Source organism: Rhinolophus hipposideros (assembly GCF_964194185.1).
Source record: "Rhinolophus hipposideros genome assembly, chromosome: 10".
In the NCBI taxonomy this organism is placed as follows: domain Eukaryota; kingdom Metazoa; phylum Chordata; class Mammalia; order Chiroptera; family Rhinolophidae; genus Rhinolophus; species Rhinolophus hipposideros.
In genome coordinates, this window is record NC_138056.1 from 1,987,047 (window position 1) to 2,014,532 (window position 27,486).

At 62.6% G+C, this 27,486-nt stretch overlaps 2 protein-coding genes across 3 annotated transcripts; one reads left to right on the forward strand and one right to left on the reverse strand.

Annotated features, from left to right (window-relative positions):
- The first annotated feature begins 2,445 nt into the window (after positions 1-2,445).
- SLC67A1 (solute carrier family 67 member 1) lies at positions 2,446-22,278 on the forward strand. Of its 2 annotated transcripts, none has more exons than XM_081063053.1 (11): positions 2,446-2,549; positions 3,439-3,627; positions 5,217-5,314; positions 5,959-6,119; positions 6,503-6,635; positions 14,678-14,796; positions 15,592-15,699; positions 15,864-15,964; positions 18,629-18,730; positions 18,938-19,058; positions 21,044-22,278. In XM_081063053.1, exons 2-11 carry the CDS (start codon positions 3,484-3,486, stop codon positions 21,229-21,231), a joined length of 1,275 nt encoding a protein of 424 aa, XP_080919179.1. In that variant the 5' UTR covers positions 2,446-2,549; positions 3,439-3,483; the 3' UTR covers positions 21,232-22,278. The 2 variants fall into 2 exon arrangements, with proteins under 2 accessions (XP_080919179.1, XP_080919178.1); XM_081063052.1 differs by having other exon boundaries at positions 2,466-2,549; positions 3,332-3,627.
- A 443-nt stretch (positions 22,279-22,721) lies between these two features.
- PHLDA2 (pleckstrin homology like domain family A member 2) lies at positions 22,722-23,117 on the reverse strand (the record flags this gene model as incomplete). Its single annotated transcript, XM_081062828.1, has 1 exon — positions 22,722-23,117. One exon carries the CDS (start codon positions 23,115-23,117, stop codon positions 22,722-22,724), a length of 396 nt encoding a protein of 131 aa, XP_080918954.1.
- Between the last annotated feature and the right edge of the window lie 4,369 nt (positions 23,118-27,486).

The window sequence follows — 27,486 nt, forward strand, 5'->3', positions numbered from 1 at the left end:
GTGCCTGCCCTCAGCCAGAGGTTCCTTCTGGAACACAGTGCAAGCTCAGAGCCCTGCAATGGCTCCACTGCGCGCAGAGCAAAGCCTACCTGCTCAGTGAGTGTGTCATGTACTTACGTGTTACAGTATTGGCTACTATCTGCCCTCTCCCACACACGCACACACACGCACATACATGTGTGCACACACACAGGCACTCAGGTGTGCTGCACAAAGGCAGTCAATTCTGTGAGCTAAATATCCCAAGCCGCTGGCACAGAGCCCAGCACACAGTAGGTGCTCAACAAATGTTTGTTGGTTTCAGCAAGGCTGCCTGTTTCACGACCCATCACCAGTTCAGATGCCCTCTGGCTCCTTGGACCCTGCCAGCTCTGGGACACTCACAGGGCTCTCACCCTCCAGCACACGTGAGCCAGATGAGCCTCCTCAGCGTACGTCCCACCCCGTTCCTCCCACTCCCAGCCCTTCTGGGGTTCCCCAGGGCCTTACTGGGACCTGCGAGATACTCCAAGATCTGGGCCTCACAGCCCCTCCAGACGCAGCTTTTGCACCCTCACCCCACTGCACAGCTCAGCCCCCAACCCATCAAGGGTTCTCGGTTTTTAAACACCCCAAGCTTGGGCTTTGTGCATGCTGTTCCCTCTGCCCGGTGTGTCCTTCCCGCACCTGGTCAGTGTGCGTTTGACCTTAAGACTCTATGTGGGCGTCACCTCCTCTAAGAAGCCCTCCTCCCCAGCCCCACCCCATGTTCCTCAGCTCAGACTGGATCAGCCTGGGCTGTCAGACTGTCAGCATGTTTCTCTGAGGGGACCCGGATGGACACTGTGGTCCTGGGGGAGTGCGGAGAGTTTTTTGAGCAGCTAAGTGACCACATTGGCCAAAGCTGCTTGCTCTGGAGAAGGAATGCCTGGTCCAGGGGTTCCAGGGCTCGAGTGCTGCTCTTTCCTCGTCCAGCCCTAAGGGCACTTTTCACACCCGTCCTGGGGACTGGGAAGCTCCCCGCCCTCACTAATCCTGTTCACAACAAATGTTTAGGCAAGATCTGATTGCTTCCGCTCCAACCAGTTTCACACTGCCACAGGCCCTGCTTGACACAGGAGGGAAAGGTGAGTAACCAGCCCCTTCTTGCCCACCCGAGCTCTCGAGGGTCCTTGGACTCCCCTGCCTGCCACTCGGCAGGCTAGGCACTCTTATCCCCCAGTCTGTGCTGGGGGAACCCAGGAGGGGCCAGCTGATGTTCCAACCTCCTGGCCAGGTCTCTAGGAAGCAGCCAGGCAGGGAGTCTGACAGGCCCTGGGGGCTCTGGAGCACCTTGGGGACAGTCTCTTCTCCAGCCCCTATGGAGCACAGCACCACCTAGACTGCAATCTTCCCCCAGTGTCCTGAATCTAAGATACCCTAAGACTGCTGTCACACCCCTACCCCCAGGCCAGCCCTCTGTGCAGTCCTTCCAGAAAACCCCCTCTGGTTCACCCACCCTAGCTCTGGGTGCTCTCACCCTTCACATCTCTGGTTGGCAGAGAACGGAGCACCCTGTCCTCAGATACAAACAAATCTTTCTGGCACACAGGTCCACTATACAGGGAGGTGGGATGTGAGCCACTCCCCCTGACTTAGGAGGGCCCCTTTGCCCTGCCCTGAAAGACACGGAGAGAGGTCCGTAGGTGGGCTCCCTGGCTCTGCCCTTAACTGCCTGGCCTCCCATCCCTCCCTGGGCACCACAGGAGGGACTCAGCCTGTCGGCCAACCATCTCAAGCTCCTTGTCCCCTGAGGTTTTCTGCTATGCTGAGCTGTAGTTCACACATGGCAGAGGAGACTTTGGTTTTGACATTTGGGCCTGTGGCCTGGCTCTGACCTGCTGGGCAGGGGTGGCAGTCCTGAGTGGGCGTCTGGTTACTTCTCTGGGGAACTTTGCTTGGCCGGAAGCTGAGTCTGTGTGCTCCCCAGAGCTCCAGCAGGGGCTACCGGTGTCTGTCAGCCCACCCCTACACCCCACCCACCCGCCAAGGGGGCGGGGTCACCGCAGCTTAAAATGCGGAAAACTGACATCTCTGTAACTCGCAGCCGCCTCCAGGTTTGCGGGTGAGGTTCCCAGTAATGTCCGTCTCCCCGCCCCTCCTCCCGGTCTCTGTGGCCGCTCCTTTCCCCTTCCCTTCTTCTTCTCCCCTCCCCCTACTCCTCTCCCCTCCTGTCCTTTCCAGCCCCTGTCCCCTGTCCCTGTCCCTCTGCTCCTGCCCCTCCCCACCCTATGTCCAAGCTGGGAGAAATAGGGGTGCAGGCACGTCTGGGGAGAGTCAGGCCAGAGACGGAGAAGGGGGCGTGGGATGACGCGGACGCGGGGCGGGGCCCGCCGGGGGCGTGTGGGGCTCGGCCAATGAGGGAGGAGGCCGCGCGCGGGCGGGTCCTAGGTCCCTTTGAAAGGCCCAGAGCCTTAAGTCACTCCCAGAGGGTGGGTCCCGAGCCCAGCCCCGGAAGGGCCAGGTTCTGACTCACCCCAGGAGGGCTCACCCCACCGGACCCGTGCCCAAGCTGAGCTCTGTGAAAGCAGGTACCGGAGCTCGCTCGGGCCTGGGCAGCCCCTGATACGCACCCCCGCCGCGTCCCGCCCCCGCCTAGCCAGGTGCCCCTAGCCAGGTGCCCCTGACCTGCAGCTGTCAGCCTCTGCCTGCTCCCCCCAACCTCCCTGCAGCCCAAGATGGGGAGGGCTGCCGAGCGAACCCCAGGGGCTCCTCTTTGCTGTCACCCCCCACCCCAGGACCCAGGCTCTGAAGGCCAACCGGTTCATTAATTCATTCAAAACACAGTCCCGTGTTAATATGGCAAGATTTAGTGGAGGCCTCTGTGGAGCCACAGAATCTGGTTCCAGCTGACTAGGGTGTGAGGGACAGACGGACCTGCGGCAGGTGGGGCAGACCTGCCCTGCGGGGGGGGGGACCTGCAAGGCTAAGAGCTGTGCCCCCACTCCACCCCCAGGCCACTCAGGCTCTGACTGGGGCCAATGGGAAGGCAGGTCCTCCACTAAAAGCTGCGGCATAGTGGTGGGAGGTGCACTGTGGGCCTAAGGAGGGCCCCCCAGCACAGGGACTCAAATCCTGAGCGGGGCCAACAACCACTCTAGGCCCTGTCTCCCTCTCCATATGGGGTGCGGGGCCTTCCTGTGTGAGGCACATGTGGGGAGGGCCCACGTCCAGTTCCACGGGGGCTGTGTGCCCAGACATCTGGAGTTGTCAGTTGTGAAGGGAGAGGACCACCTGCCACGTTCTCCAAAGGTCTTAGAGCAGGTGCTGGAGGGCCCGGTTGGGCGTCCTGCAGAACTGTCCTCTCCTGCAGGCCCTCTGCTGGCAGAGAGGTCAGGCCATGCACCGCCAGCCTCCTGCCCGGTGACTCAGCACCCTCCCCCAGCACAACAGGACTTTTGCCCCTGCCTGTTCCTCCAGCCTCCTACCTGGATCCTTGCAAGGTCTCCTGCAGCACCTGCCCAGATGCCAGGAGCTAGGGCCCCCATGGGCCAGGGTCAGCCCCCTGCCGGGATGGGCACTCTGGGCCGGCCCTGGGTCCTCCTATTCACCTACGTGCTGACCACCCTGGAGCTCACCTGCCTCTTCATGCAGTTCTCCATTATACCAGTGAGTACCTCCTCCCCCTGCAACCTGGCCACCAGTTTGCCATCACTGTCCCTCTCATCATCCCCTTTGCCACACTGGTGCTGAGCAAGTTAAGGGACCAAGCAACTGTTCCTCTTGACCCTCCATCAGCCTGTCCTGGACTCTGGCTGCACCAGCAGCTTTGGTGAGGGATTGTAGAAAGCCACCCTGTCTGCCATGCAGCCCTCCTCCTGGCAGCACCCCTTCCCCTAGGTGCCCTAGCTCTGTTCCTCCTGCCCCACCTGGGGCCTTTGCCCTATTCACACACACACACACCCCTGTTGCTCACTTCCTAGCTGCACTCACGCCTCTGCTCAGGCCCTCCAGACACTGGCCTAGTATCTACAACGGCTCCCCCTCAACCCTGGTCCTGGTAGTCAGTCCTCATGCAGCTTGTCCACACCCCACATTCCCATCCCAAGTGTTAGATTATTTCTGTCCCCCAGCCCAGGACAGGAGGGCGGGACTTGGTCCCTCGCATTCATTGCATGCTGCGTCTCCTGGTCTGAAACTGCCTGGCCATACAGGCAGTTAGTTACGTGGGCACTGCCTTCTGTTACGCCCCCACCCCCACCAACCAGTCATCCCCTGGCACACTCGTGTGTCACTCAAACCCCTGTGGAGCTGGCACACTCGCTCTCACCGTCTCACCCTCCCTGGCCAACAGCACCCTCACAGGGAGGTATGGAAGTGCCAGAGCCCCAGAAGTCCTTTCCTGTCTGGTCTAGGTGGGGCTATGGCACTTTGAAAAGTTCCCCAGGACTCACCTGAGCAGCCTGGGCCTGGGGAATCTGGGTGGGAGGGGATATCGCCATTGTCACCCAGCAGTGCCTGCTGGGAGAGGGGTGAAGGAGGGAAAGGGGAGGCGGGCAGCTCTTCATAGGGGTCTGCTGCAACGGTAACAAAGGGGAGGGGATGGCAGGAGTGTAGAGAAAGCCGGAGAAAAACAGCAGGGGTGTATCCTCTAATGGAGGGGGGGCAGAGAGAGCCCTTCCAGAGCCCTGCCCTTGAGGAGGCCAGAGGCTGGGATGCCATGGCCAGGGTGGGGAAAGCAGCAGCCTCAGGGGTGCAGGAGTCAGGCTAGGACAGGCCACCTGGGTCCCCTGCCTCCTCGGGCTCCCTCGGGCTCACTGCATTTTGCTCCCCCGATGGAGCAGCTCCCAGCACAGAGCAGGCCTTTGTCCTCCTGGGAAATGGGTCCCCTCCCAGAGGCCATCACGGCACTTTGGGACAATCTCCTGTTGACCTGGAGACACTGCTGTCTTCACCATCAGCTTTAAGTGAATGAAAGCAAAATGGTGGGGATTGGGTGCCTCCCCCAACCCACGTGCGGTGTACCCCACAGGGGGAAGGAGGGCCAGCAGCTGCCTCCACTGAGCACAGCCCTCCGTGAAGCCTGGACCCAGAGGCCCCTCCGAGATGAGCACGAGTCCGAGGGCCAGTCCCAGGCTCACTGCGAGGTGGTAGGGACAGATCCACCCTTCCCTCCCACCCCTTGCCCAGGTAGAACCCCCAATTCCAGACCCTGGGGTTCTTCCCAGACCCTTCCCATGGACCCCCCTGTGTTTCAGTACCTATCCCGGATGCTGGGCCTGGATTCTGTCACCTTTGGCTACCTGCAGACCACCTTTGGTGTGTTTCAGCTGCTGGGAGGGCCAGTGTTCGGCAGGTACTATGGGCCCACCCCTCAGAGGTCACAGGCTGGGTCAGGTAGGGTCCCCCAACCTCACATGGGCCCCACTAAGGTGATGGCACTTCCAGGCCCAAAAGAGCTTCAGTGCCTTTCATACTGGGTGGAGCCCCTGCTCCTAGGGTGTCCCACCCATAACTTCCACTAATTCTGGTTTGTGGTCAGAGAGAGGATTTATTTGGTGAGACGCTCATGGCTGTAAAGGCCCAGTTTGAGCTGGGAGCCTCACCAGAAACTTTTCTGGAAAAGTCGATTCTGGGGACTCCAGACACAATACCAGCAGACATGGCAGGGGCGCAGGGAGGGGTTCCAGGCGCTGCCTCCAGCAGAGGGAGAGAAAGGCCCACACCTGGGACACACTTTGTGTAAGACGCGCACATCCCCTCGGTCCCCCGGATCCCACAAGCTATTGTCATAGGGAGTGACAGCCGAGGTCACTGAAAGCTACCCCACTGGAAGGGTGGGGAGGTCCCGGGCCTAAGGAGGGCCCAGGACCAGGCTGTCTCCCCAGCCTCCCAGCACCGGGTATCCGTGATCAGCCCTGTTGGCCTGGGCTCCCCGCTGTCCCAGGGAACGGGGACCCTGCCCCACATCTGTGAGGGTCACAGGTGCGGTACCCCCAGGTTTGCGGACCAGCGCGGGGCGCGGGCCGCGTTCACCATATGTTTCCTGGCGGCGTCCGCACTCTACCTGCTCCTGGCGGCTGCCTGCAGCCCGGCCCTGCCCGGCGTGGCCTTGCTCTTCGCCTCGCGCCTGCCCGCGGCGCTCATGCACACGATGCCCAGTAAGACCAGGCAGGGCGCCTCAGGCCTGCGGGAGGACTGCGGGGGGCCTGGGGGCCTGTCCAGGGAGCCTGGGCGGAGGGCAGCGCAGGAGAGAAGTGGGGGAGGGTTGGCATGGGGCGTGGCCTGGGCGGGCGGGGGCGGGGCAGTCCCAGGCTGCCCTTAGTCTGCAGCAGAGAAGGGGCGATGTGGGGGCGTGGCCTGGGGACAGGTCGGGTTCCGGGGGCGATGTGTGGGCGTGGCCTGGGGACAGGTCGGGTTCAGGGGGAGATGTGTGGGCGTGGCCTGGGGGACAGGTCGGGTTCGGGGGGAGATGTGTGGGCGTGGCCTGGGCCGCACAGGGGTCTGCAAGGGGTCTGCGCCGCTCAGTCCCGCATTCCCCCAGCCGCCCAGATGGTCATCACCGACCTGTCTACGCCCGAGGAGCGCCCCACGGCCTTGAGCCGGCTCGGCCTCTGCTTCGGCGTCGGCACCATCCTCGGCTCCCTGCTCGGTGGGACCCTGAGCACCGCTTACGGGTAAGTGGTGGGGCAGGGACGGCTGGAGGGCGGAACGGCGAGGGCGGTGGGAGTACTGGGCAGGATGGCCGAGTCGGTTCCGCGCCGTCGCCGCGCTCAGGGCCTTCGGCCCCTCCCAGCCACCTCTCCCGGCCTCGGTTTCTCATCTGCACGCTGAGCAGGTGGCGTCGGCCGGAGGTTGGCCTGCCGGGACCTACCCGACGGGAGACAGGAGCGGCCGGAGGGGCGGAGCGTCCAGCAGGGGGCGCCAGGGCCCCGCGCTGCAGTCCCACGCTCGCGGGTGGGGTCAGGCCGCTCGTCCCGGGGCAGTCCCAGACTGGGGGACCTGCCTGGCAAGCTCCGGCCAGACGGAAATTAGGAAACCTAATTTCCTAAGGGAAACCTGACGGCAGGCGGTGGGGGAGGGGGTCCCCGGCCCTTGGGGCCCTGCAATGGGGACGCGCTGCCTGCAGCTTGTGGGAAGTTTAATAACTAGTGTTTTGTGAAATAAAGCCCTCTGGTGCCCCCCCAAACACACACACACACACACACACACACACACACACACACACACCAGCTCTGCATACCAAAGACCTAACTAAGGTCTTCCCAGTCCCCAGACCCTGGCCTGCAGGACTCAGCTCCTGCCCAGCGCTCTGAGCGCCCAGCTGGCAGCTCAGCCCCCACACGCGCTCCACAGGGTGGGCTCCATCCTAAGGCTCCTGACCCAGCGGTGGGGCTGCACAGAGCTGGCTATACCAGCCGCCCTGGGCTTGCCTCCTGGGGGAAGAGCTTAACCTTGGACCCAGGACACCTGGCCCTGGAGAGGCCCACCCTGGCTGGCTAGGGAGGGAGACCTCCCTTCCGTTGCTGGGAGACCAGCCCTGCCATGAGTCCCCACTCCCATCTCTCCCTTCCCAGAAGTGCCCCAACACCCACTCAAAATCGGCTTTCTACATAAGAGTGGACCTTGCACCTGACCTTCATTCTGGCCCAAGCCTCTAGTTTTGGTTTGGGTGGTGGCTGCCCAGCCCAGCTGTGGGTGGAGGCCCTTCCTTGCTCCCTGACCAGAGGCCATATGCCAGCTCGTGAGCCGCCCACCCTGCACAGGCCTGGGTTAGCTGCCCTGGGACTCCTTTCAGGGAAGGAGCCTTCCTGGCATCTGAACCACACACACATCTACCACATGCATGCGTGCACACACACAGGATGGCAGGGGTGCTGCTGGCCATGGGCTGGCAGCTCTGTTGACACCAGGCCCTCCAATCTTGGATGACCTTATGCCAGGCCCGGGGCCTCTGGGGGCTCAGCTACCCCATACTCTCCGAGTACCCCCAGACAAACTCCAACGATGGCGGATGGCTGAGCCCCAGGGACTGGAGGACAGAGGACATGGTGGCCTTGTCACAACACCGCCATCTCTGGGTGGTCTCCACTCCTGCTCCCGTCCCCACCTCAGCATTTGCATCAGAGTCTGGGTTTCCAGAACCCTCCTCCGCTGAGCGCCTCGGGCAGGAGGGCGGACCCCTTTGTTCACATTTCCTCACCATGTTTATTGACCCTCTAAGTGCCCCTGGCATCTGGATCTGGGAGGCAGTGGGAATGGGACAGGCCCTATCAGGTTAGGTTGAACTGCATGGTGTAAGAGTAACACAGCAGGATTGGGGGCCACGAGGACAGGTGGTGAGCTGACCTCAAGAAGGGGAGGGGAAGCCCTGTCCTGCAGGACTCAGGCTGGAGTGGGGGAGCAGGGAGGAGACGGCGGGGCTCGCCCATGAAGCCCTGGGCGGGTATAACCCAGCTGCTGTGTTGAGAATGTGAGAGGTGGGACCGCTGCAGGGAGATCAGCCAGGTGGCTACTGCACTGGTCTAGGCCAGACAGGAAGGCGTTTGGACCAGGAGTGGCCGTGGGGTTAGGGGCAGAGGGCACGCTCTGGCTTGGTTTTCCTAATGGGTGGGATGCCGGTGTGAACGCGAGGCCATGCCCAGACTCAGGCGGGCCCTGGGGGAGCTGTGGGGGAGATCCGAGCATCATGGGACACAGCGGGAGTTGGGTCTCCCTCTAGGCTGAGTCTGGTGGCCCTTGGGTGCCCATGGGAACAGGAGGCTGGGCAAGGGAGCCTGAGCTGGGGGAGAGCAGGGTTGCGTCCTCCTGGCTGATTTCTAAGCCCTGGGAGCTGGTTTGCTTCGTGGCTGGTGGGGGTGGTCAAAGAAGAGGCATAATGAGGATGGAAAGGAGGGAAATCCAAGAAGACATTTTGGAAACTGAGGGGCATGTGGCTCAAGGAGGGGAGAGCCCCCGGCCTCTGAGAGGCCAACAGTGAGCACGGATTCCACCTGGTCAGGACCGGCCTCCCTTTCATGCTGGGCGGAGGCAGGGGCCTGATTCCACAGATGAGTTACGGTCAGGAGAAAGTGGGCTGTCTCCCCAGGAAGCGAAGAAACAGGGTCAGGGGTACGGAGAGGGTGTGGGGACAGGCGAGGCTGGGCAGGGAGGAGCCCTTCACTTACTGCCCCACCCACCAGGACTTTCTCAGCCTTTCAGATAGGTGGTTCTAGCCCAGCCACCTACTGTCATGGGCCACGGGCACCTTTCCTCACCTCGCCAGGTATTCTCACCTATGAAATGCCCTTGCTTGCTCCCAGGGGTGCTGTGAGGTGTGAGGGCTGGGCTCTGTGTCAAGGACACACACACACACACACACACACACACACTCACTCACTCACCAACACACACTGGCCTCCACTCGCCAGCCCTGTGCCACGGTTCATCTCATCATTGCCTGCCTTTTTCTCTAGCCCGCTGCTGACTCAGAAGATACCCCTTACTCCCCTCTCACTCTCAGCAGTTCCCAAGAGCTTCTCCACCACTGCCCTCACCTTCCAGAACATTCCATAGCTTCCCTCTTTCATCCCAAGATCCAAGGTACTTTATATCCTTGGAACTTCCTTTGATGGGTGGGGAAACTGAGGCCCCAGAGAAGGTGGGGCTCACCCATGGAGCTCCCGGTCCTTGTCCAAAGCCCAGGGGTGGTGGGCTCCAGGACCGTGATTCCCCATGGCAAAGGCCAGCACCCTGTCTGGCCTCCCTGCCCACCTCACCCCTTGTGCCCCATCCCCAAAGGCCCCAGCCATGTTTCATTCCCCGACACTGGGGAGCAGGTAGAGGGAGGAAGTGGCCTTGGTGGCCCAGGGCTGTGGCACAGACACTGGTGTAACTAGTTTGGGCGCAGCCCGGAGCTCAGGGCTGGGAGGGCTGGCTCTCTTGGAGTCCCAGACCTGGGCTGTGACTCACTTAGCAGGTGTGTGGGGGGGTGAGGTAGGGGGAGCTGTGACTCATGGCCCTGAGCCCAGCACCTCACAGCCTAGGGAAGCCTCTGTCACACCCTACCCCCAAACCCAGCCTGCCCAGCCCACCTGAGTCATGTCCCGGGGGGGGGTTCCTAGAGATTTGAGGAGGGGGAGCCACCAGTCAAATGCTGCTTGTGGCGGAACCTGGTGAGACACCAGGCCTGATGGTTGGACTTAGCATAAGGGGCCTTTGGCTGCACCCCCCTGAGTGGTAGGGACCCCCCTCCCCGCCCCAGCACCTCAGCAAGGCCCTCTGTCATCCAGCTCTGGGCAGGAGGAGCTGGCCCTGGACATCAGGGCTCTTTGGTGCCTAGTGTCAGCCTGGGCAGGGGCAGGGTGCACACCCATGGGCCTTGAGCTAGATGGCAGGAGGGCCCAGTTAGACCCAAGGAAGGCAGAGCTCCGGATGAGAGGGCCTTAGCTCAGAGCAAGCAGGGGTGGGGGGGGGTCTGCAGCTCCCCACTGTCAGAGCTGGAGGAGACTCCCCTCACTTCTGGGATGGATGGTTGGAGGCCGGCCAGGGCCAGCCCAGTGTGGCCCCACAGGAAGTCATGAGTACAGCTGGGCCCCCAGCCCAGGACCCAAGGGATCTGTTGCCCAGAATTGGTTGGAATTTGGGCAGACGCCCATCAGGTGGCCACTTGTTTAGGCCTGGGAGAACTGGAGCATTGGGCTGGGGGAGCGTCCAGCCACAGACCACCCTGGAGGTCAGGCAAAGCTGGTCTCAGTGTCTCTGCCAGCTCTCCTGGGCGCTAACTGGCCGGTGAGTGGCCCAGCTCTGCTCCCAGCACGAGCTGCGCCCAGCGGGCCCTCAGGGATTCAGCTGGTATTTACTGCACTTCTTATCAGGAGGCGGGCAACCGGGCCTCCCTGAGGACGTTATCCCAGCCTTTGGTCTGGGTGAAGGCACAGGAACCCCTTATCCTGCTGATGGGCGGTTTCCGCCGGTGACACGCCAGCTTCCTCTGAGAGTTAATGAGTAGGCATTTGGGGCTGCCCTGAATGGCTCTGGGACAGGAGTGACTCACCAGTCCCCCAGGCTGCCTGCCCCGCCTGGTGCTCGGTGGCTCGCTAGGCCGTGTGGTGCCAGCCAGGCTTCTGCCTCCCCAGCCCTGGGGGATGCATGGATCCTGGCTGGTCCAGGCGTTGGGAAGTACACAGACAGGGCGCCCTGCAAAGGGCCGGAAGTAATGGGGCTGGGACCTTAGCTTAGAGCTGAGACGTGAAGTCAGCGTTGAAGGAGGGGCTGGAGCAGACATGTTCTGGGGAGAGGGGAAGCCCACGCACAGGCCCTGGGCATGAAGGGGCTTGGGGCCTGGAGGCCTGTGTGGTTGCGGTGGAGGGATCGGGGCTTGAGGGACAGACGGCTGCACAGGGGTTCGGCTGGACATGGCTTTGGGAGCTTTTGTGGGACCTGGAAGCCGGAGGGAGGCTGAATCAGGAGTGGCCCCATGAGAATTGCATTCCATGGTTCTAGCCACAATGTTCTGGCGTGTGGATCAGGTGGGACAGGGTGACTTTTCTACCTCGAGCCCCAGGCTGGACCTCCGGTGACACTCTAGAGCCCCTCATATCCAGACGTCACGTGAAGCTGGGTCCCAGCTGACCCCAGCCTGTTTTCCAGGTTGGACAGGAGAGGGGTGCACAGCCTCGGAGACCCTGAGCCCCACCTTCAGCCAGGCCAGGAGCCCTTGGCCACATATTGTCACCTCTCAGAGCCTCAGCAGGTGTGGAGGGCAGCTCCAGTTCCATCCGTAATCATCACCTTGGGGATGGATGGAGTCGGGCTGAGAGGACGCAATCAGAGTCCACATGGGTGGGCAGATAGCCAGGCCGCTGCCCTCCTGATAATGGTATATGGGCAAACTCTGGGCCTTGAGATAAGGATGAAAGGCAGCTCTTGTGGCCACTCCTCAGTGGCCACCAGCCCCAAGGAACCACAGCTGGTGGGCTGGGCTCCAGGACAGTCAGGCAGCCCCCCCAGTGACTGGTGCAGCCTTGGGGTGGGGTCAGGGTGTCCTGGGAGGGTGGCACCCCTGAGTTCAGCCTTCATTTGTATCTGAGGATAGGAAGTCACCCATCAAGGTAGCCACAGACAGGGACAGAGGACTAATGTGCCTTTCATGGCATTCGTGAGTCTGTCTGTCCAGCCTTCTGTCCATCCATTCAACCAAAAATGAAAGGAGTGGATAGACAAAGACACAGCAAATGGTGCCTGCCCTCATGGTCATTGCTCGATTTGTAGAAAGGGTCCAGTGAGCCCCAAAGCCCCATCCCTCGTGATCCTGCAGCACAAGGTCCCCAGGGCAGGAGGGGAGAGCAGGGGGCTGACTCTGAGCAGAAAGCCCATGGGGAGGGGCGCCCGGGCTTTGGGCACAAGGCTGGAAGGCATTCTACCTGAGAAGACCCTCTGTGCAGAGGCCCAGGCACTGCCCCCTCCTTGCACCCCCCAGCGTTCCTGTGCCCCTTTGGTTCCCTGGCCACCATGCAAGGGACAGGCAAGATCCCAGGAGAAGCAGTTTGGCTCCCTGCCACCCGCCCCTCGCTTGTCACCAGCCTCCCAAAATAGCCATCTAAGTGGCCGCCTCTGCTCCCCCACATTTCCGGGGCATCTGGCAGAGAAAGCAGGTTTTGTCCCTGTTGGCCCGAGCAGTGACATGTGGGCCTCTGAGGCCAGTGATGAAGAAAGAGCCCTTCTCTCTGGGGCCAGCCACCAGGGCCGCTGTGGCCCTGCTCACGTCATGGCTCAGTTCCTGCCAGCCAGGGAAGGGGGCTGCGGGGCCACTCTGGGGTCCAGTGCCCTCTTGCCCTTCGGCCTGCCAGTCAATGGAAAGGCCCCTGTGTTTGGGACCCTGGTGGTTGGAAAGGATGAATAATCAGCCTCCTGGGCAGTGGGCGTTGGCAGGGGGTGGGGGTGGGGGCGAAGACGGGCCGTGGCACATGCAGGCTGGACAAGTGCCAACTCCACCTCTGACCCACTGTCTGAGCCTGGCAGGTCCGAGCCTGAGAAATGAGGGGTGGCCTAGGCTCTAGACCCCACCAGCCGCCCTGGTCCTGCGTGGAACAGAGCCCTTCTGGCCCGTAGTTCCCCAGGGAGCCCTGTGTGTTTGTGTGTGTACGTGTGTGGGCCCTGCCTGTCTGTGTACATTCGTGCAGCTGTGGTGGGGAGGGGTGGGGGAGGCCCTCTCTGAACTCCGTGGAGGGCCAAGGCCACCTTGTGGCTGGCTGACTTTGGAGTAGCAGGGGGTGTCTCCCAGGACACTGACCTCCCACTCGTGGCTGTGCTCTGAGGCCCTGGCCAGGCCAGGTTTCGGGGCTCTGGTAAGGTCTGGGACAGGCCTTTGGCTGTCCCTGTGAACAGCTCACATGTTCGTTCCACGGTCTAATGTCCACTGGTCTCGGCACAGGTTTCTACCCAGGCCCACCTGTCTTCAGGGGCTGGATAGTGGCCATCTGATAGAGCGAGCCCTTATCAGAGGACAAGGTGCCCACTGGGGAGGAAGCCCCGGGGCCCAGAGAGAAGGGCCCTTGCAGGACGTATAGGAGGTTTCTCTGCTGCTAAGGGGAATGGTGTTCAGCTGTGCACAGGCCTGTACATCTAAGCAGCCGGGCTCCGCAACATTTCCCTTTCCACTCCTTATCTTCCCCTGGGGAGGGGGCTGGGCCAGTCTTCAGGAGGAAATGGTGATAGGTTGAACAGCCTTCCTGGAGCTGGAGGCAAAGGTCTGCCTGTGCCTCCCAGAGGGGTCAAGGGCGGGGTCAAGGGCCGAGCTTCCCTGTGGTGATTCATGGCGGGAAAGGCTCCCTTAGAAGTGAAAGCTGATGAGACAGTGGGAGAACCTGAGTCACAGCCTTGGTGGTGACATGGACAGGTGGGAAGGTGGCCTTAGGGTGGTGTCCTGGTTTGTGGGGGCCAACCCCATCCCTGGGTCCAGCATACCAGCCCCTTCTGGAAGGTGTATTACTCCCCATCAGACTGTACGCGTCTCACTCCAGACCCAAGTCACCAAGGGGGAACCGTTCCCAAAGGGGAACAGTTGCTTTCTCAGGTGCCATCCTCCACCCCAGGAGGTCCCTCCAGCCCCACCAGAGGGAGGAGGACTGAGGGCCCTGGGAGCCTCAGTTTCTTCCCCTGTAAAATGGGTGGGACCCATTGCCCTGCCCACTTCTGCCAGGGGCTGTTGGGGCAGCTCCTCCAGGTTGGTTCCACTTTCACGGAAGACATGACTTGGAGCGGAGGCACGGGCCCCCAGCAATCCCCAGGGCTCAGTGCGGGTCCCTAGGGTCTCTGACACACTTGCCCAGGCCAGGAGAAGTGGGTGCGTGTGCTCACACACAGCAGGCCTGTCCTTGGGGGCTTTTCCTACCCCTCTGCAGCCTGAGGGCCGACCACCCCCTGGGAGAATCTGCCCAAGCCCTTCTGGGACTCACCATCCTGGCTCCTGCCTACGCCCAGCCTCAGAGGCTGCTGAGGCCTACAGCTATGGACCCTGAGGGCTGCAGCCACAGTGTGACTTTATCTGTTCCTCCATCTGTCACGTAATAAATGTGCCCTGAGGGGCCCGGCCCCTGCCCTCCAGGTCACAGGCTGTGGTGATGTGGGTGGTGGGGTTCGAGCTGTTCTCAGCTGTCAAGGCCTAAGTATGAAGGTGCATGTGGGGGACTCTGCAAGTGGCACCCACACCCTGTGTGACCGTGACTGTCACTCCCAGGATTCAGTGTCCAGCCATCATAGCTTTTCTGCTCAATCTCCTGGGAGCCATCCTCAGCTTCACCTGCGTCCCCGTCAGCACCAAAAGGGCTAGCGCCCATGGCCAGGCTGACCCCCCAGGTAAGTCCCACCAGGATGCCGCGCCCGGATACTTGGTGGCGTGAGGCACGAGGCCTCCCCTCCCGCTGCCCAGTACCTGGGGGCCTCTTCCATCCGGGTCCTCCCTTCATGGACAGTCTGCTGAGACCACTACGTGCCAAAGCGTCCACAGAGGCTTCCTGTCTGGGAGCGTGTCCCAGTCTCTGGGCAGGTGGGGCACAGGAGGACCTCAGGGGCCACTCATGCCCTCCTCCTTTTCTTGAGCCCCTCGGGTTGCCAGCACCTTTGAGCCGAGCTCAGTGTGGTCACGGAGCAGGGCCCTTGTCTGTGGAGACCATGGAGGTGGGAGTCAGACAGGCTGAGGTCCAGGGCACAGAGGCCTGGGCAGGGCCAGGAGGGACCCCGGATGGGGCGGGGGGATTAGCCAGGACCCCGAGGCCCCGAGCGCAGGGTGCTGTGAGGACGCTGGCTTCAGGAGCACAGCTCTGGGGGTGCCGAGGTGTTGGGCAGAGTGCCGCAGGGCCCCTGAGGGAGAGGTCAGGGCTCTGCGGGGAGAGGGGGTCTTCTCCAGGGCATCCCAGCCCAACCAGTGTGTGCCCAGTGACTGAGCGCGTTCTGGGGTAGACCCACCTGGGAGCCATGCTGGGACAGGAGGCCCCTGAGCAGTTGCTGTGATGGAACAATCCAGAAAGAGCTGAGAGGGAGGACCTGGGTGGGGGCAGTGCCCGCAAAGGGACATGGGCCTGGCGCCCGGGCAGCCAGGCTGAGGTGGGGAGGAGCTGGGGCGTGGGCTGATGGGCCTCTCCGGGTGCCCAGGCAAACCCAAGGCCAGCGTGTTTGACCTGAAGGCCATCGCCCGCCTCCTGCTGCAGCCAGGTGTTCTGCCAGTGTTCCTCATCAAGGTGATCTCCGGCTTCCCCTCAGGTGAGTCCCAGGCTGCCCACCGGGCGTCCGGAGCCTTGTGCCGCCAAGAATTCGGGGCCGTGGGGTCGGAGGATTGTGGCCAGGGCATCATCCCTTCTGTCGGCCCAGCCTGCAGGAGGGAGGGCTGGGCACAGCCTCACAGCCGTGACCCCACCCCTGCCTAGGGCTCTTCACGGTCATGTTCTCCATCATCTGCATGGAATTCTTCGGGCTGGAGCCCGCCCAGTCCGGCTACCTCCTGTCCTTCTTCGGGCTTCTGCTGATGGTGAGTGAGTGCCCGGCGCACAGGGCCCGCGAGGTGGGCTGGGGAGTCGGACGTGAGCGAATTCTCAGCAGCGCTCGTGCCATGCTACGCTCTCGCCTCTCGGGCCTCGCTGGGCTCTCTGGGCTCTGTACCGTGACCTTCCACTCCCTCCTGCCTCTCCCAGCCAGCCCGCCCTCGTGGGGTCGCCGTGCTGATTAGATGAGCCAAGATGCTGAGCAAGGCTGTCGCTCTGATATCCTGCTGTCACTATGGGGTGCCCGAAGGCGGGCCATCGGGGTCAGGAGGTACCCTAGAAGCAGTTTGGGGTGTCCTGTCTGCCATCCCCAGGGCTCTCAGCTCTAGGCCCAGAGCCAGGCCTGTCCAAGCCCAGCAGCCCCAGCTGCTCCTGGGCACCTGGACCAGGCCCAGGGTGGTGGGTACAGGGGCTGCCACCACCACTGCCTGGGACGTCTGCCTGACAGCCGAGCACCAGAGGCGCTATTTTGGGACGTGCCTGAGCAGTGGGGGGGCTCTCTACCTCTCTGGAAGTGTGTGGCATTTCTGGCACCTCCCAGCCATCTGCTTCCCAGGTCTCTGGCACAGGACTGGTATAGACCCAGGGGTTAAAATAGCCTCTCCGGGGAGGGGCCCGCCTCAACGTGGGCCAAACAAGCCTCAGCTGGAGGGAAGAGAAACAAAAACAACAATAATAACATTCCAAAGTGAAACAACAATAATAACATTCCAAAGTGTGGGCCACTGAAGACTTGTTCTAAATGACTGCCCCCAGGCCCAGGAGACCCAGCCTGGCCCCGTGCAAGTGCGCAGGCCCTTAGGTGGGGACAGATACTGGCCTGAGGGGACAGGACCAGGTTCTGATGGGGGGTGGTCTGCAGAGCCAAGAAGAACCGGATGTACTCAGGGTGCAGTGGGGCTGCAGGCTGGCTTAGGTCTTACCAGGTGGCCTGGCGCCCGCTGCTGGTACAGAACGGGGTGGGCTCAGACCTGGGTGCTTTGGCTGGCCAAGGGTTCTACTGGGGGCAGCAGCTGGGGCTGCGGGGGGTGGACGGACAGGAGCTCTGAAGGGAGGGTGGGGAGAAAGGGAGATGCCTGGCGTGTTTGTTAAGTTTCACGTGATAGCCTGTAAAGCACACACGTTTCGGCTTCGTTTTAGGTAAAGGGACAGCGGAGAGACACCACCACCAGTATGTCAGGGGCTTGGTCTCTGTATGAAATGCCGAGGCCGAATGTAAACCTGTCCGCGTACTGGGCTTCCTCTCAGGGGACTGCACCAAGGGCCTTGCCACATAGGTCTTCCTTTAAAACAAACAAAAAGGAAGATAAAACAAAGCTGAAAGTCGGGTTTGTTTTTAAGTAGGACGTTTATGGTTCTGATCTGAACCAGTTTCCGTATGCCAGGCAGGGGCAGGGAGTGAAGAGAGTGGTCAGTCCCATTCTGCAGGGCTGGGCTCACCCCAGGACACGTATCCGCCCACCCCCCAGCCCAGGTGGGCACTGACCCCCCAGCCCAGGCGGGCACTGACTCCCAGCCTGCCTGCCCCCAAACCCCCGTGTGCACTGCTCCAAGCCCAGGGTGCCCCGGGCACTTCCTGCCTGCCTGGTAGAGGAGGTGAGAGGACCAGGGAGTAGCCTTTGGGCTGGGCCTGCCCACTGAGTCACATCGCTGGTGTCCCTACTGTTCCAAGGGCAGGAAAGGGAGCACAGAACAGGCAATTTATCTTTAACCAGCTCCCCACTGGCTGGCCAGGCCCTGGGGAGGCAAGGAGGACACAGCTGGGGGTGAAGGCCTGAGCAGCAGTGGGATAACAGCAGGTGGCCTCGGGGCGTCTGGCTGCTCCCTGCCTCTGGGGACCTCACCTAATCAGGCTCACGACCAGGCACTTGTTGGTGGGCAAGTGACATCAGCCTTCCAGGCTTCAGTGTACTCAGGTGTAACTGGGGTGGTGGTCTCCTAGGCTGTGCGGAGGACACAAAGCTGCTGGCCCAGGTCCCGGCACAGGATGGCCCCTGGAAGGCAATAGCTGATGAGCCTGACAGGGCCAGGCCTCGGTCGGGCCAGCCAGGCAGAGGACCCATACGGGCACCAGGGCACTGGGCCTAGGTACCGTCCAACATCTGCCTCTCTGCGCCCCAGTCTCCCCATCTGTGAAATGGGCAGGCCCTACCTCCCAGGTGAGAGGACTACAGAGGGGCTGAGGAAGCGTGGTTGGAGGCAGGGACACATGGGGGTCTGGTGACACTGGAGGGGTTTCCACAGGACCACAACGGTCCCCAGGCTTGGACTTAGGGACACACTGAGCATTTTCAAATGAAAAGACGTTTTTGCACCATAAACCATTGCCTCCCCCACCCCACCACCAGCAGTTAACCGGCCCTTCTTGGGTTAAAACATGTCTATCACATCTGAAATTAAAGGGACAAAAGTAGTTTTGAATGTGAAAACAGGACCTATGAGTGGCTGGTTGTGCACGTGACGGGGTGCATGTGTGTGAGGCACCCACCCCCCTTTCCTCAGGGCCTCGGAGCCTTCATGGGTACCGTAGGACCCCCCTTGCTTGCTGACCTGACCCTGACCGCTGCAAGGGGCTGACTGCCCGTGGTGTGGGGGTTGCCCACCTGGGCGGCCGGCTGCAGTCCAGACCCCCCCTTTGTCCCCTCTCCTAGATCACACAGGGCCTCGTCATTGGGCAGCTGAACAAGCACTTCTCGGAGGGCACACTGCTCCAGGCCAGCGTGCTGGTCTTCTGCATGGTGGGACTCGCCATGGTGAGAGCACCCCGTCAGGCTGCCCCCCAGCAAAGACTGGGGTCCCAGGCCCGCTCCCACCTCTTCACCTGCGCAGTTTGCTCTTGAGCCACTAGGTGCCACCCCCACCCTGACCCAGGGCTACCATTATGGAACCGGGGATGGTCCCTCTTGCCCTGGTCGCCTGGTGCCCCCCAGTCACCACGGCCCTGTCCTGCCCTGTGCCAGGCATCTATGTCCAGTGTCCTCCACTTCTGCCTCCTGATGCCAGGCCTCACCTTCAGCCTGTGTACCCTCAACGTGGTCACGGACAGCATTCTAACCAAGGCCGTCTCAGCCTCGGACACGGGTAAGGCAGCACCCCAGGCCCGGCGAGGGGCAGGCCCGGGGAGACCTCCGCCCTCCTCTCTGGAAAGCCTGCTTAGTGCTTTCAGAGGCAACGGCTAGCCCAATTTGGGGCTGAGTCTGCCTGGACCCAGGGTGAATTGAGTGGAGTGGGTGGCCTGGGGTCTCAGTGGGCAGGGTGGAGTGGTGGGTCGAAAGAAGGCTCAGGTGGCAATTCTGGCCACCACCCAGCCAGGCCCAGCCAGCCTTTCACCTGGCCCTGCAGACCAGTGCAGGGGGATGGGAGGAGGGCTGCCCAGAGGTGGTGTCTGGCTTAGCAATAAAGCATGGGCAGGATTTCACTAGAAAGGGGGAGCTCCAGCTAAGCAAAGGTATGGAGGTGCCGATCTGAAAGGCTCCTACAGAGGCCAGTTAGGAAGACAGCCCAGTGAGCGGAGAACGGAGGAGAGGGCCAGAAAGGGGGTGGGCTCCCTGCCAGGCCGGAGGCTGCCCCCATCTTCTCTTCCCTCCCAGGACGTGGCTGGCACATAGGGGAGTGCAGGTGCTGAGTGAATGAATGCACATAGCTAGTTAAACCTAGGAAGCCTCAGGCCGCCCGGTGGGACACAGGCGCCCCCCAGACATGGACCTCTAGCCCTCACTCTGCACCCAGCTTTTATTCCTGAAGCCTAGGAGTCTCCCATCCAGACTGGAGGTCCCTGAGCCTGACAGTGCCCAAGCTCCTGCCCCTACCCTGTCCTGGGCATGGTACAGGTTGAGTTCACAGGCTTCTGTGGGCTGGTTGAGGGTGAAGGCCTCCCCAGTAGCAGAGCCAGAAAGCTTAGGGGGCCTAGCTGACCTTCAGTCCGTCCATCTGTGTGTGTGTGTATGGGGGGGCTGGTGGGGAGGGAGGCCTGGTGGCTGACAGGCAAGGCCTCTTCTCAGGGCTGCCTTGGGGGCCTCCAGGGCCTTTAATACCTGTGGCTCTGTGGTCCTGGGAGGCCAGGCTGTATCTGGAGGGCTTCCTGGAGGCGGTGAGTCAGTACTTTGGAGAGGCCAGGAGGAAGGGGCAGGAGAACAGGCCTGGGGAGGTGAGGGCAGGGCCTGGCCTGGGCCTCACTGTGCTCAAGGCCCCACCCCTCAGCTTGGAAGGAGCCAGGAGGTTCCCAGTGCCAGCCTGGGAACCCGCTCTGGGAACCCAAGACCACAGAGGGGGTGGTAATTGCTCCCGGGTGTGTGCAGGGCGTGTGGGCGATGGGAGAGGCAGCTCTTAAATTTCCCCCACGCGGGCCCTGAGCCTGGGAGGGGCCTCACCGGGCGGCTCCTGGCCAGGCTTTCCAACTCTGGAGACCCAGGTTCTGACGCCCCTGGGGCTGGGGACCCTCTGGCAGATGTCCATGTTGACAGTAGCCAGCACATGCTCACCCACACAGGGCACAGCTGACAAGAGGGGCGTGGAGACAGTGTGTCGGGTAACTGGGGGCATGGGGCAGGGGCGGACAGCTAGGTGAACCTGGGAGGTGGGGGCAGACAGGCAGGTGGGGTGCCCTTCCCATGCCCCTCCCCAGCCCTGTGGGGTTCGCTCCCTCCAGTTCCTATGAGGGTGCTGGGGCTGTAGGGGTGACACTGGGAGTGTCATGGCCTGCTTGCACCCCAGCCCCAGCTCTCACCACTGGTTCAGGAGGACCTTTCCCCGCCAGGCCCTCCTCCCCACTTTCCCTCGGCTGGGAGTCCATAGCCATCTCCCTGGTGGCCTGGGAGGGCAGGGCCTGGCCTGCAACCTGTGTGGGTTCCCAGGCCTATCCTGTGCTTGGAAGCTTCCTGGGGCCGGGCACTTCCGACAAGGTCTAGTGAGGCCCGTTCGTGGCGGGGTGGTCTATAAACAGCGGACCCACAGGGCCAGGGATGGAGCTGGGGGAACAGGCGGTTGCAGAGACAGGGGAGGCATCTGCCGTGTCCAGGAAGTGGGTGGCTGGGTGGTGATGCTGAGGACCCCCCCCCACCCCACAGGGACCATGCTGGGCCTCTGCGCCTCTGTGCAGCCGCTGACCCGCACCGTGGGGCCCACCCTGGGCGGCCTCCTGTACCGCGGCTTCGGTGTCCCTGTCTTTGGCCATGTGCAGTTTGCCGTCAACTTCCTCGTCCTCCTGGTCCTCTGGAGGCAGCCTCTGCACCAGAAGAGGAACAGAGTCCAGTGACCTTGGCCCCTGGGCATAGACTGCCAATAAATTCCCTCGGAGCCTCTTCCGGCCTGATTTCTCCAAGCTCCCACGGTGCCTGCCTGCGTCTGGTTGGGCAGGAGGCCTGGGGGTGACAAATGGAGCCTCCCAGGCTGGAGGGCTTCCTGGAGGAGGAGCCTGCAGGCTGGGTCCCTAGACTGGGGAGGGCAGAATCACCCTTTTGTCCTGCTGTGAGGTGGGCCCTGCCCCCTGGAGCCTATCACCACATCCTGGGTTCTCTTACTGAAGCCCACGTGGCTCTGCTCATTGCCCCAGACCAGTGCTCTCTGCCTCCTAACCCTCCACCTCCTGCCCCAATACTGACCTGTGGCCTCCAGCTGAGCTCCCTGCCCACTAGCTCTCACTAATCCTCACAGTTGTACCTGCTTGTGAAAGGAAATGGGCTGTCTTGAAAGGAATTTGAGGCTTGGGAAGAGCTTAGGAAACAGGTAGACCCAGGCTGCCAGGCCTGAGAAGCAGGCAGCACTGTCACAAACCTCCCAGAACTGCCATGGCCCAACCCTGGGTGGGGTCAGGAGCCAGCAGGGCTGAGGGCTTCCTTCCGGTGCCCGGAGCAGGTGGTGCGTGGGTGGGAAGGGCAGCTGGGGTGGGGGGAGGGGCACTGACCTCAGTGGGGCAGTTTGTGAATGATCTCCCAGAGCAAGCACTGCTGCCAGCTCTGTCCTGCCCAAGTCACGCCCAGATTAAGTTAGCCAGGGCCAAATCCCAGGGCACTTCCTGACCTCTGGAGGAGGATGTGAGCTGGCCGGGCAACACCGCGCTCATTCAAGCACATTCCCTGCCCTTCAGGCCAGAGGGGAGGGTTGCAGGCTTCTCCCCTCCACCCCCCACACTGAATGAGGGGGCTCCAACCCCGCCACTCCCCCAGGAACCTCATTGCACCACACCTGGATGGTAGAAAAGACTTCAGGTCAAGTAATTTATTCGGAATGGACACTGATGAAAAAACAAAATATTAAGACACGGTTTGACGACAAATAACCAAAATAAATATATAGATAGTCCAATAATTTAAGGCGCCCGCGCAGCGGGGCGGTACTCGGCGACTCCGTACGGAGAGGTCCCACGGCCCCAGCCCTTTGTCCTCGCCGTCGTCAGCGGGTGGGCTCCCGCCATCCTGGGCACCCCCTGGGTTCCTCCCGGCGCTGCTCAGCGTCAGGCCCGACTCGTCCAGTGTGTGGCTCCTGTGGGGAAAGTAGATGTCAGGGAGCTGTGCCGGAGCCCGGGCCAAGTGGGCAGGAGTCCGGCCTGTGGGTCCCCTGAGGCCCCAAGGCGACAGCTGCAAGCGACGGCTCCTGACGCGCGGCCGAGACGCGGCGATTGCGCGGCACCTGGTCCCCCTCTCCTCTCCAAAGTGTCCCCTCGACGGGGCAGGACCTGTCCCTGCCGTCTACAGTCCGGGACTGGCAGGGGCCGCGGACAGGCGGGCGACACTCACCGCGGCGGGCTCAGGGCGCGCAGGCCGTCTGGGGCTCGGGGGTCGCGGCGGGCGCGGCGCGCTCCTGGCGGCTGCGGAAGTCCTGCAGGGCGCGGCGGTTCTGGAAGTCGATGAGCGCTAGCGTGATGGCCGCATTCCAGCAGCTCTCGCCCGCGCAGCGGAAGTCGATCTCCTTGCGGTCGGTGGTGACGATGGTGAAGTAGACGTACTTGCCCGTGCGCTCCACGCAGTCCACCTTGAGAATGGAGTGGAACCGCAGCTCCTTGGGGCGCGCGCCGGGGCCAGCGGGGAACAGGCTCAGGCGGTCCGGGGTGAGCACGCCGCGCTTCTTCTTCCACAGCTGGAACAGGCTGTCGCTGCGCTTCTCCAGCTCGCCCTCGCGCAGCACCTCGCCGGTGGTCTTCATGTCGGCGGGCAGCGGGCAGCGGGCGCGGGCTAAGCGCTCAGGCGGTGGCGGCGTGGGCAATGCGCCCCAGCGCGTCCGGCACTCCCTTTATAAAGGCCCCGCCCCGCGCCCGGCCCCGCCCCGCCGGCACGCCCCCTCGAGGCCACGCCCCCCGAGGCCACGCCCCTCCCGGACCCAGTCCCACTGCACCCACTCAGCCCTTCTCCCCCAGTCCCGCCGCCCGCATCATCCCGGTACCAGGTCGCCCCTGGCTCGATGTCTGTAGCTCCCCGGCACCCCTCCTGTCCCCCGGCGCCCCGGCTCTCCAGCCCCATGGGGTGACACGCGGTCCCCACCCCGCCCCGGACGCCGGCCCGCTGGAGGAATGCTCTGAGGCCGGCCCTGCCCTCTGTGACTCACGGTCCGGGAGCCCCGGAAAGCGCCCGCACCCGGTCCAGGGCTGTGGACGGCGGGGCCCAGAACCCCACCCTCCAGGCGCCCCGACACCCAGCCCTGCCGCTCCAGCGTTCTTTGGGCAGAAGCGGGTCGCGGCCCCCTGGTTCCTCCCACGCCGTGGGGGCCCTCCCGCGGGCACCCTCCGGCAGCTCCTCCCCAGCCGGCCTTACCCGCCTTGCCACCCGCGGGCAGCGCCTGGACGGACCTGCCCTCTTCCCCCGGGGCCGGCCCTCGCGGAGAGCTGCTATTCTGACCCCCCCACCCCCCGTTTTGTCGTCTGTAACATAAGGATAGTAACACTTTTTTAGATTCGGTAACACATAGAAACTGCTAGAACAGCTCCTCGAGGGGTGGAGGCAATTCCGACCTCCCTGGGGGCTTGTCCTCCTCCCTGGGCCTCAAGCGTGATGTCCGGGTGGGGGGGGGGGACGGGACGGGGCGGAGATCGATTCCGCTGTGACTGCACGAGAGCAGGACCGGCGAGAGGCCCCGGGAAACGAGGGGTGCGGAGCTCGCGGGGGACGGAGGGTCGGTCTGGGCCCAGCGAGGGGTTGCGGGGGCGGCTGAGTCATCACCTGCCAGCCGCCGACAGGCGTTATTTACCCTCTTCCTTTAAAGGATTTAATAGGAGCAGGAAGTGATCGCTGGCTCCTCCTGGTTCCCAGGGGTGGGGGTGGAGCCGGCCAAGGGGATTTCTGGGGTGCATAGACACTCCAGGGCCCCCACGTTCCAACACCCATCGCAGCTGTGACTGGGGTCGCAGGGGCTGCAAAAAGAGCAAGGAAGCGCTGGGGGTTGGGGGCGGTGACCAACTCCACCTCCGAATTTGCAGGGTTGGTGCCAAATGAAAAAGCAGGTCTCCTCTGATTCCCAGAGTATTAAAAATTTCAAAAAATAAAAATTTCAAGACAGTAGCATAAAATGTAAAACCAAGTGTGGGGCTTTCTGGGTGCCGCTTCTGCACTGGCTCTGGAACCAATCCTGCCCCACCTGCCCTCGCTGTGTGGCCTTGGGCCAGACCCCTAACCCTTGGAGGGTGTTCCAGAACGGTGGCCCTTAGGGTCACTGAGAAATACGTAGCACCACGGCTCAGACCAAGGGCCTGGGCCAGGCCTGTGTCAATGGCAAATGGCATCCAGGTGGCAGGAGCCTGTGTGTCCAGAGGACTGGTTGGGGGGTGTGGAAGGGCAGAGCAGCTGAGAAGGTAGAGACGGTGCCCAGGACTCTGGCATGCAGGAGGGAGGACAGGACAGGCACAGGGGCTCCTGGTCAGTGTCCTCCCAGGGGAGCTGGAATCTAGTCCAGGGGGGTGGAGGGGACCCAGGGGGAGGCAGACCTCCCCTCAATAGAACACAGGGGGTGAGTTCCCTGTCAGTATAGGTATCCCAGCAGGCTGCCAGCCCTTGACAGGTAAAGAGGATTCTAGTGACAGGCTCAGTGACACTTCCGACACCGCCACCCGCACTTGGCCACAGAGGGGCCTGCGCTGTCCTGAATGGGTCCTGGGCTGCAGGGTGGTAACCTGGGTAAGAGGCTCCTCTGGGCAATGGGACCAGAAGAAGCGGGCCCGGGGTGGGGCTCTGTCACTGCCCCAGGGAGTCACCATGAGCCTATCAGCCAAGGGCCTAGGGCTCCGCGGGGCCCACCAGAGCCTGCCAGCCAGTGGGACCTGAGCTTCAGGTAGACGCCACACACTCAGCACTGCGGACACACCTACTGTGTGCCTGCAGGCCTGGCTCCCAGGAGCAGAGCAGCGCCCCCACCGGCCTGCGGGTACATGGTGTGTGTGGGGGGTGCTGGGGCCATGGGGCCAAGAGGACAGCTTGGAGGACTCCATGGGGAGAGAGGGGCCCTGGAGACAGGTGAGCAGGGCCTGGAAGGTGCGTAGGGGTTGGCGTGCTGGCATGTGCTCTCCCCTCTGTGCACTGACCCAGAGAACACCCTGCGGGGGGCACTGTGCTCACCTCCAGTTCACAGGTGTAGAAAGGGAGGCCCGGGAAAGAAGGGTGTGGGGGAAGGGCTGTGAGAGGCAGAGCAGAGGCGGAGCTTAAAAGTGGTAGGAGGAAGAGGGTGTGAGAGGGCTTCAAGGCCAGGTGAGGTGCGCTTTTCCTGCCCCACCCAGCTCTCCTCTGCCTGTCGGCCAGGCCTCTCCAGAGGGTGGAGGGGTCGGTTACCAGTGACCTCTGACAGGTGGGCCTGGGCGGGAGCTGGGAGGGCAGGTCGTAGGGGGTTGGGGAGCCCTGGGAGGGTGGAGACCCAGGGAGAGGATGCCCTGAGTGAGCTGCTGGGAATGGGCCAGGCCACCCAGGCAGCTGCACTACCTACACCCCTGTCCTGGGGACGGAGACCCCACTGACCGGAGGGCCCAGGGACGGCTGGTTTGGCCCCATCTGCCTGAGCAGCCACAACAGGGCTCCTGCTCGAGCCAAACCAGCATGAACCTGGAGCAGGGAGAGGGCCCTGTCCCCACCCCAGAGCGGCCCGTCTAAGGGTCCCTCTGCAATGCCTACTTCTCAGGAGAAGAGGAAGGGTGAGAAGGCTGAGTCTGTGGACAGTTTCCTGGAGGTGGGGGGCCAGCACTTTGGAGAGGAAGCTGAGCTCTGATCTTGTAACCCCATGTGAGGATCTTTGGGGGTACCCCCCCCACCGGCCATTTGACAGCCAGGAACCCAGAGGATCTACCAGGATGGCTTCCCACCAGGGGCTGCACCCCATGGGGAACTGCAGCCGAGGTTGGCAGGGGCCGGTGCTGGACAGAGACAGGGGCCAGCCTGGCCTCATTTCTCCCTCAGTCACCCCATGAGGTGGGGGCTGTGGCAGTTGCTTTCTTGGATTTTCAGGGAACAGGATGAGGATCTCAGAGAAGTTAAGTGACTCATCTGAGGTCACACAGCGGGCCAGTGGGGAGTCCAACCCATTCCATTGTACCCTGCGGCCTGGGGCAGGAAATAGCCCCCAGCTGAGTGGCTGAGTGGGTTCTAGGTTGGGGACATTCGGTGGGTGCTCCTCAGAATGGGGAGGTAGCCGAGCTGGGCTTTGCCTATCAGTGGCGTCAGGCAGCGTCAGTAGGAGCCGAGTTTACTAATATTTATCTGAGGGACGCATGCGGATTCACACGGAGTCTGACTGAGCGGACCCCCACCCCCGCCCCGCCCCGCCCCAGCCAAAGCAGACAGGGACTGGTCCTCAAACATCTGTCCAGGGACACTTGCCATCCTATCCAGCCAGGTCAGGATGTTGGGCAGCCGGGGGAAACGAGGGTGCCTCTTTGAAACTCCCCAAGTGAGGTCATTTCCACAGCAATGACGCAGCCAAGCTCGAAGCTGTTGCCCAACCAGCCCAGTGAACAGCCTGTGAGGAAGCTGTGTGTCACAGCAGCCCAGGTGCCTGGGGCTCGATGCCACCCCTTTCCTGTGGGTGGATGCGCTCAGGGACAGCCCCAGGAGCGGGCACCCCTCTTCCCCTGCCTGGAAGATCCTCTCCTCTGGCCTCCTCCAGGAAGTCCTCTCGGATTGCCAGGGCACACGCTAAGGCCTGCTCCTGTGCATAAGTGCTGCGCTCTGGGGTCCCCAAGCCAGGGGAGGGCAAGGGAGCCTCATGCTGCCTGGAGTCATGGCACCTAGGGTGGCGTGATGCCACCTGACCTGGGCCCGACGTAGCCCATTGGTCACGGCCTGTGACTCAGGCCTGCCCCGTCTTCACAGCTGCAACCTGGGAAAAGTGACGAGCCTAAGGGCAAGAAGCCTGTCCTCACCTGGTTTCTAGCGAGCGAGGTTTCTAGCGAGCTCTCACTGTCAGTCTGGCCTTGGCCCCTCAGGGCTGTGACCCTTGTCCGGGCCTGGCTCTCTGAGCCCCTCTGCTGGAGGCTAATAGGCAGGGCCCGCCTCACAAGGCCCTGGGGATCAAATGAGAAGTGATGTTACCGGAACACCCC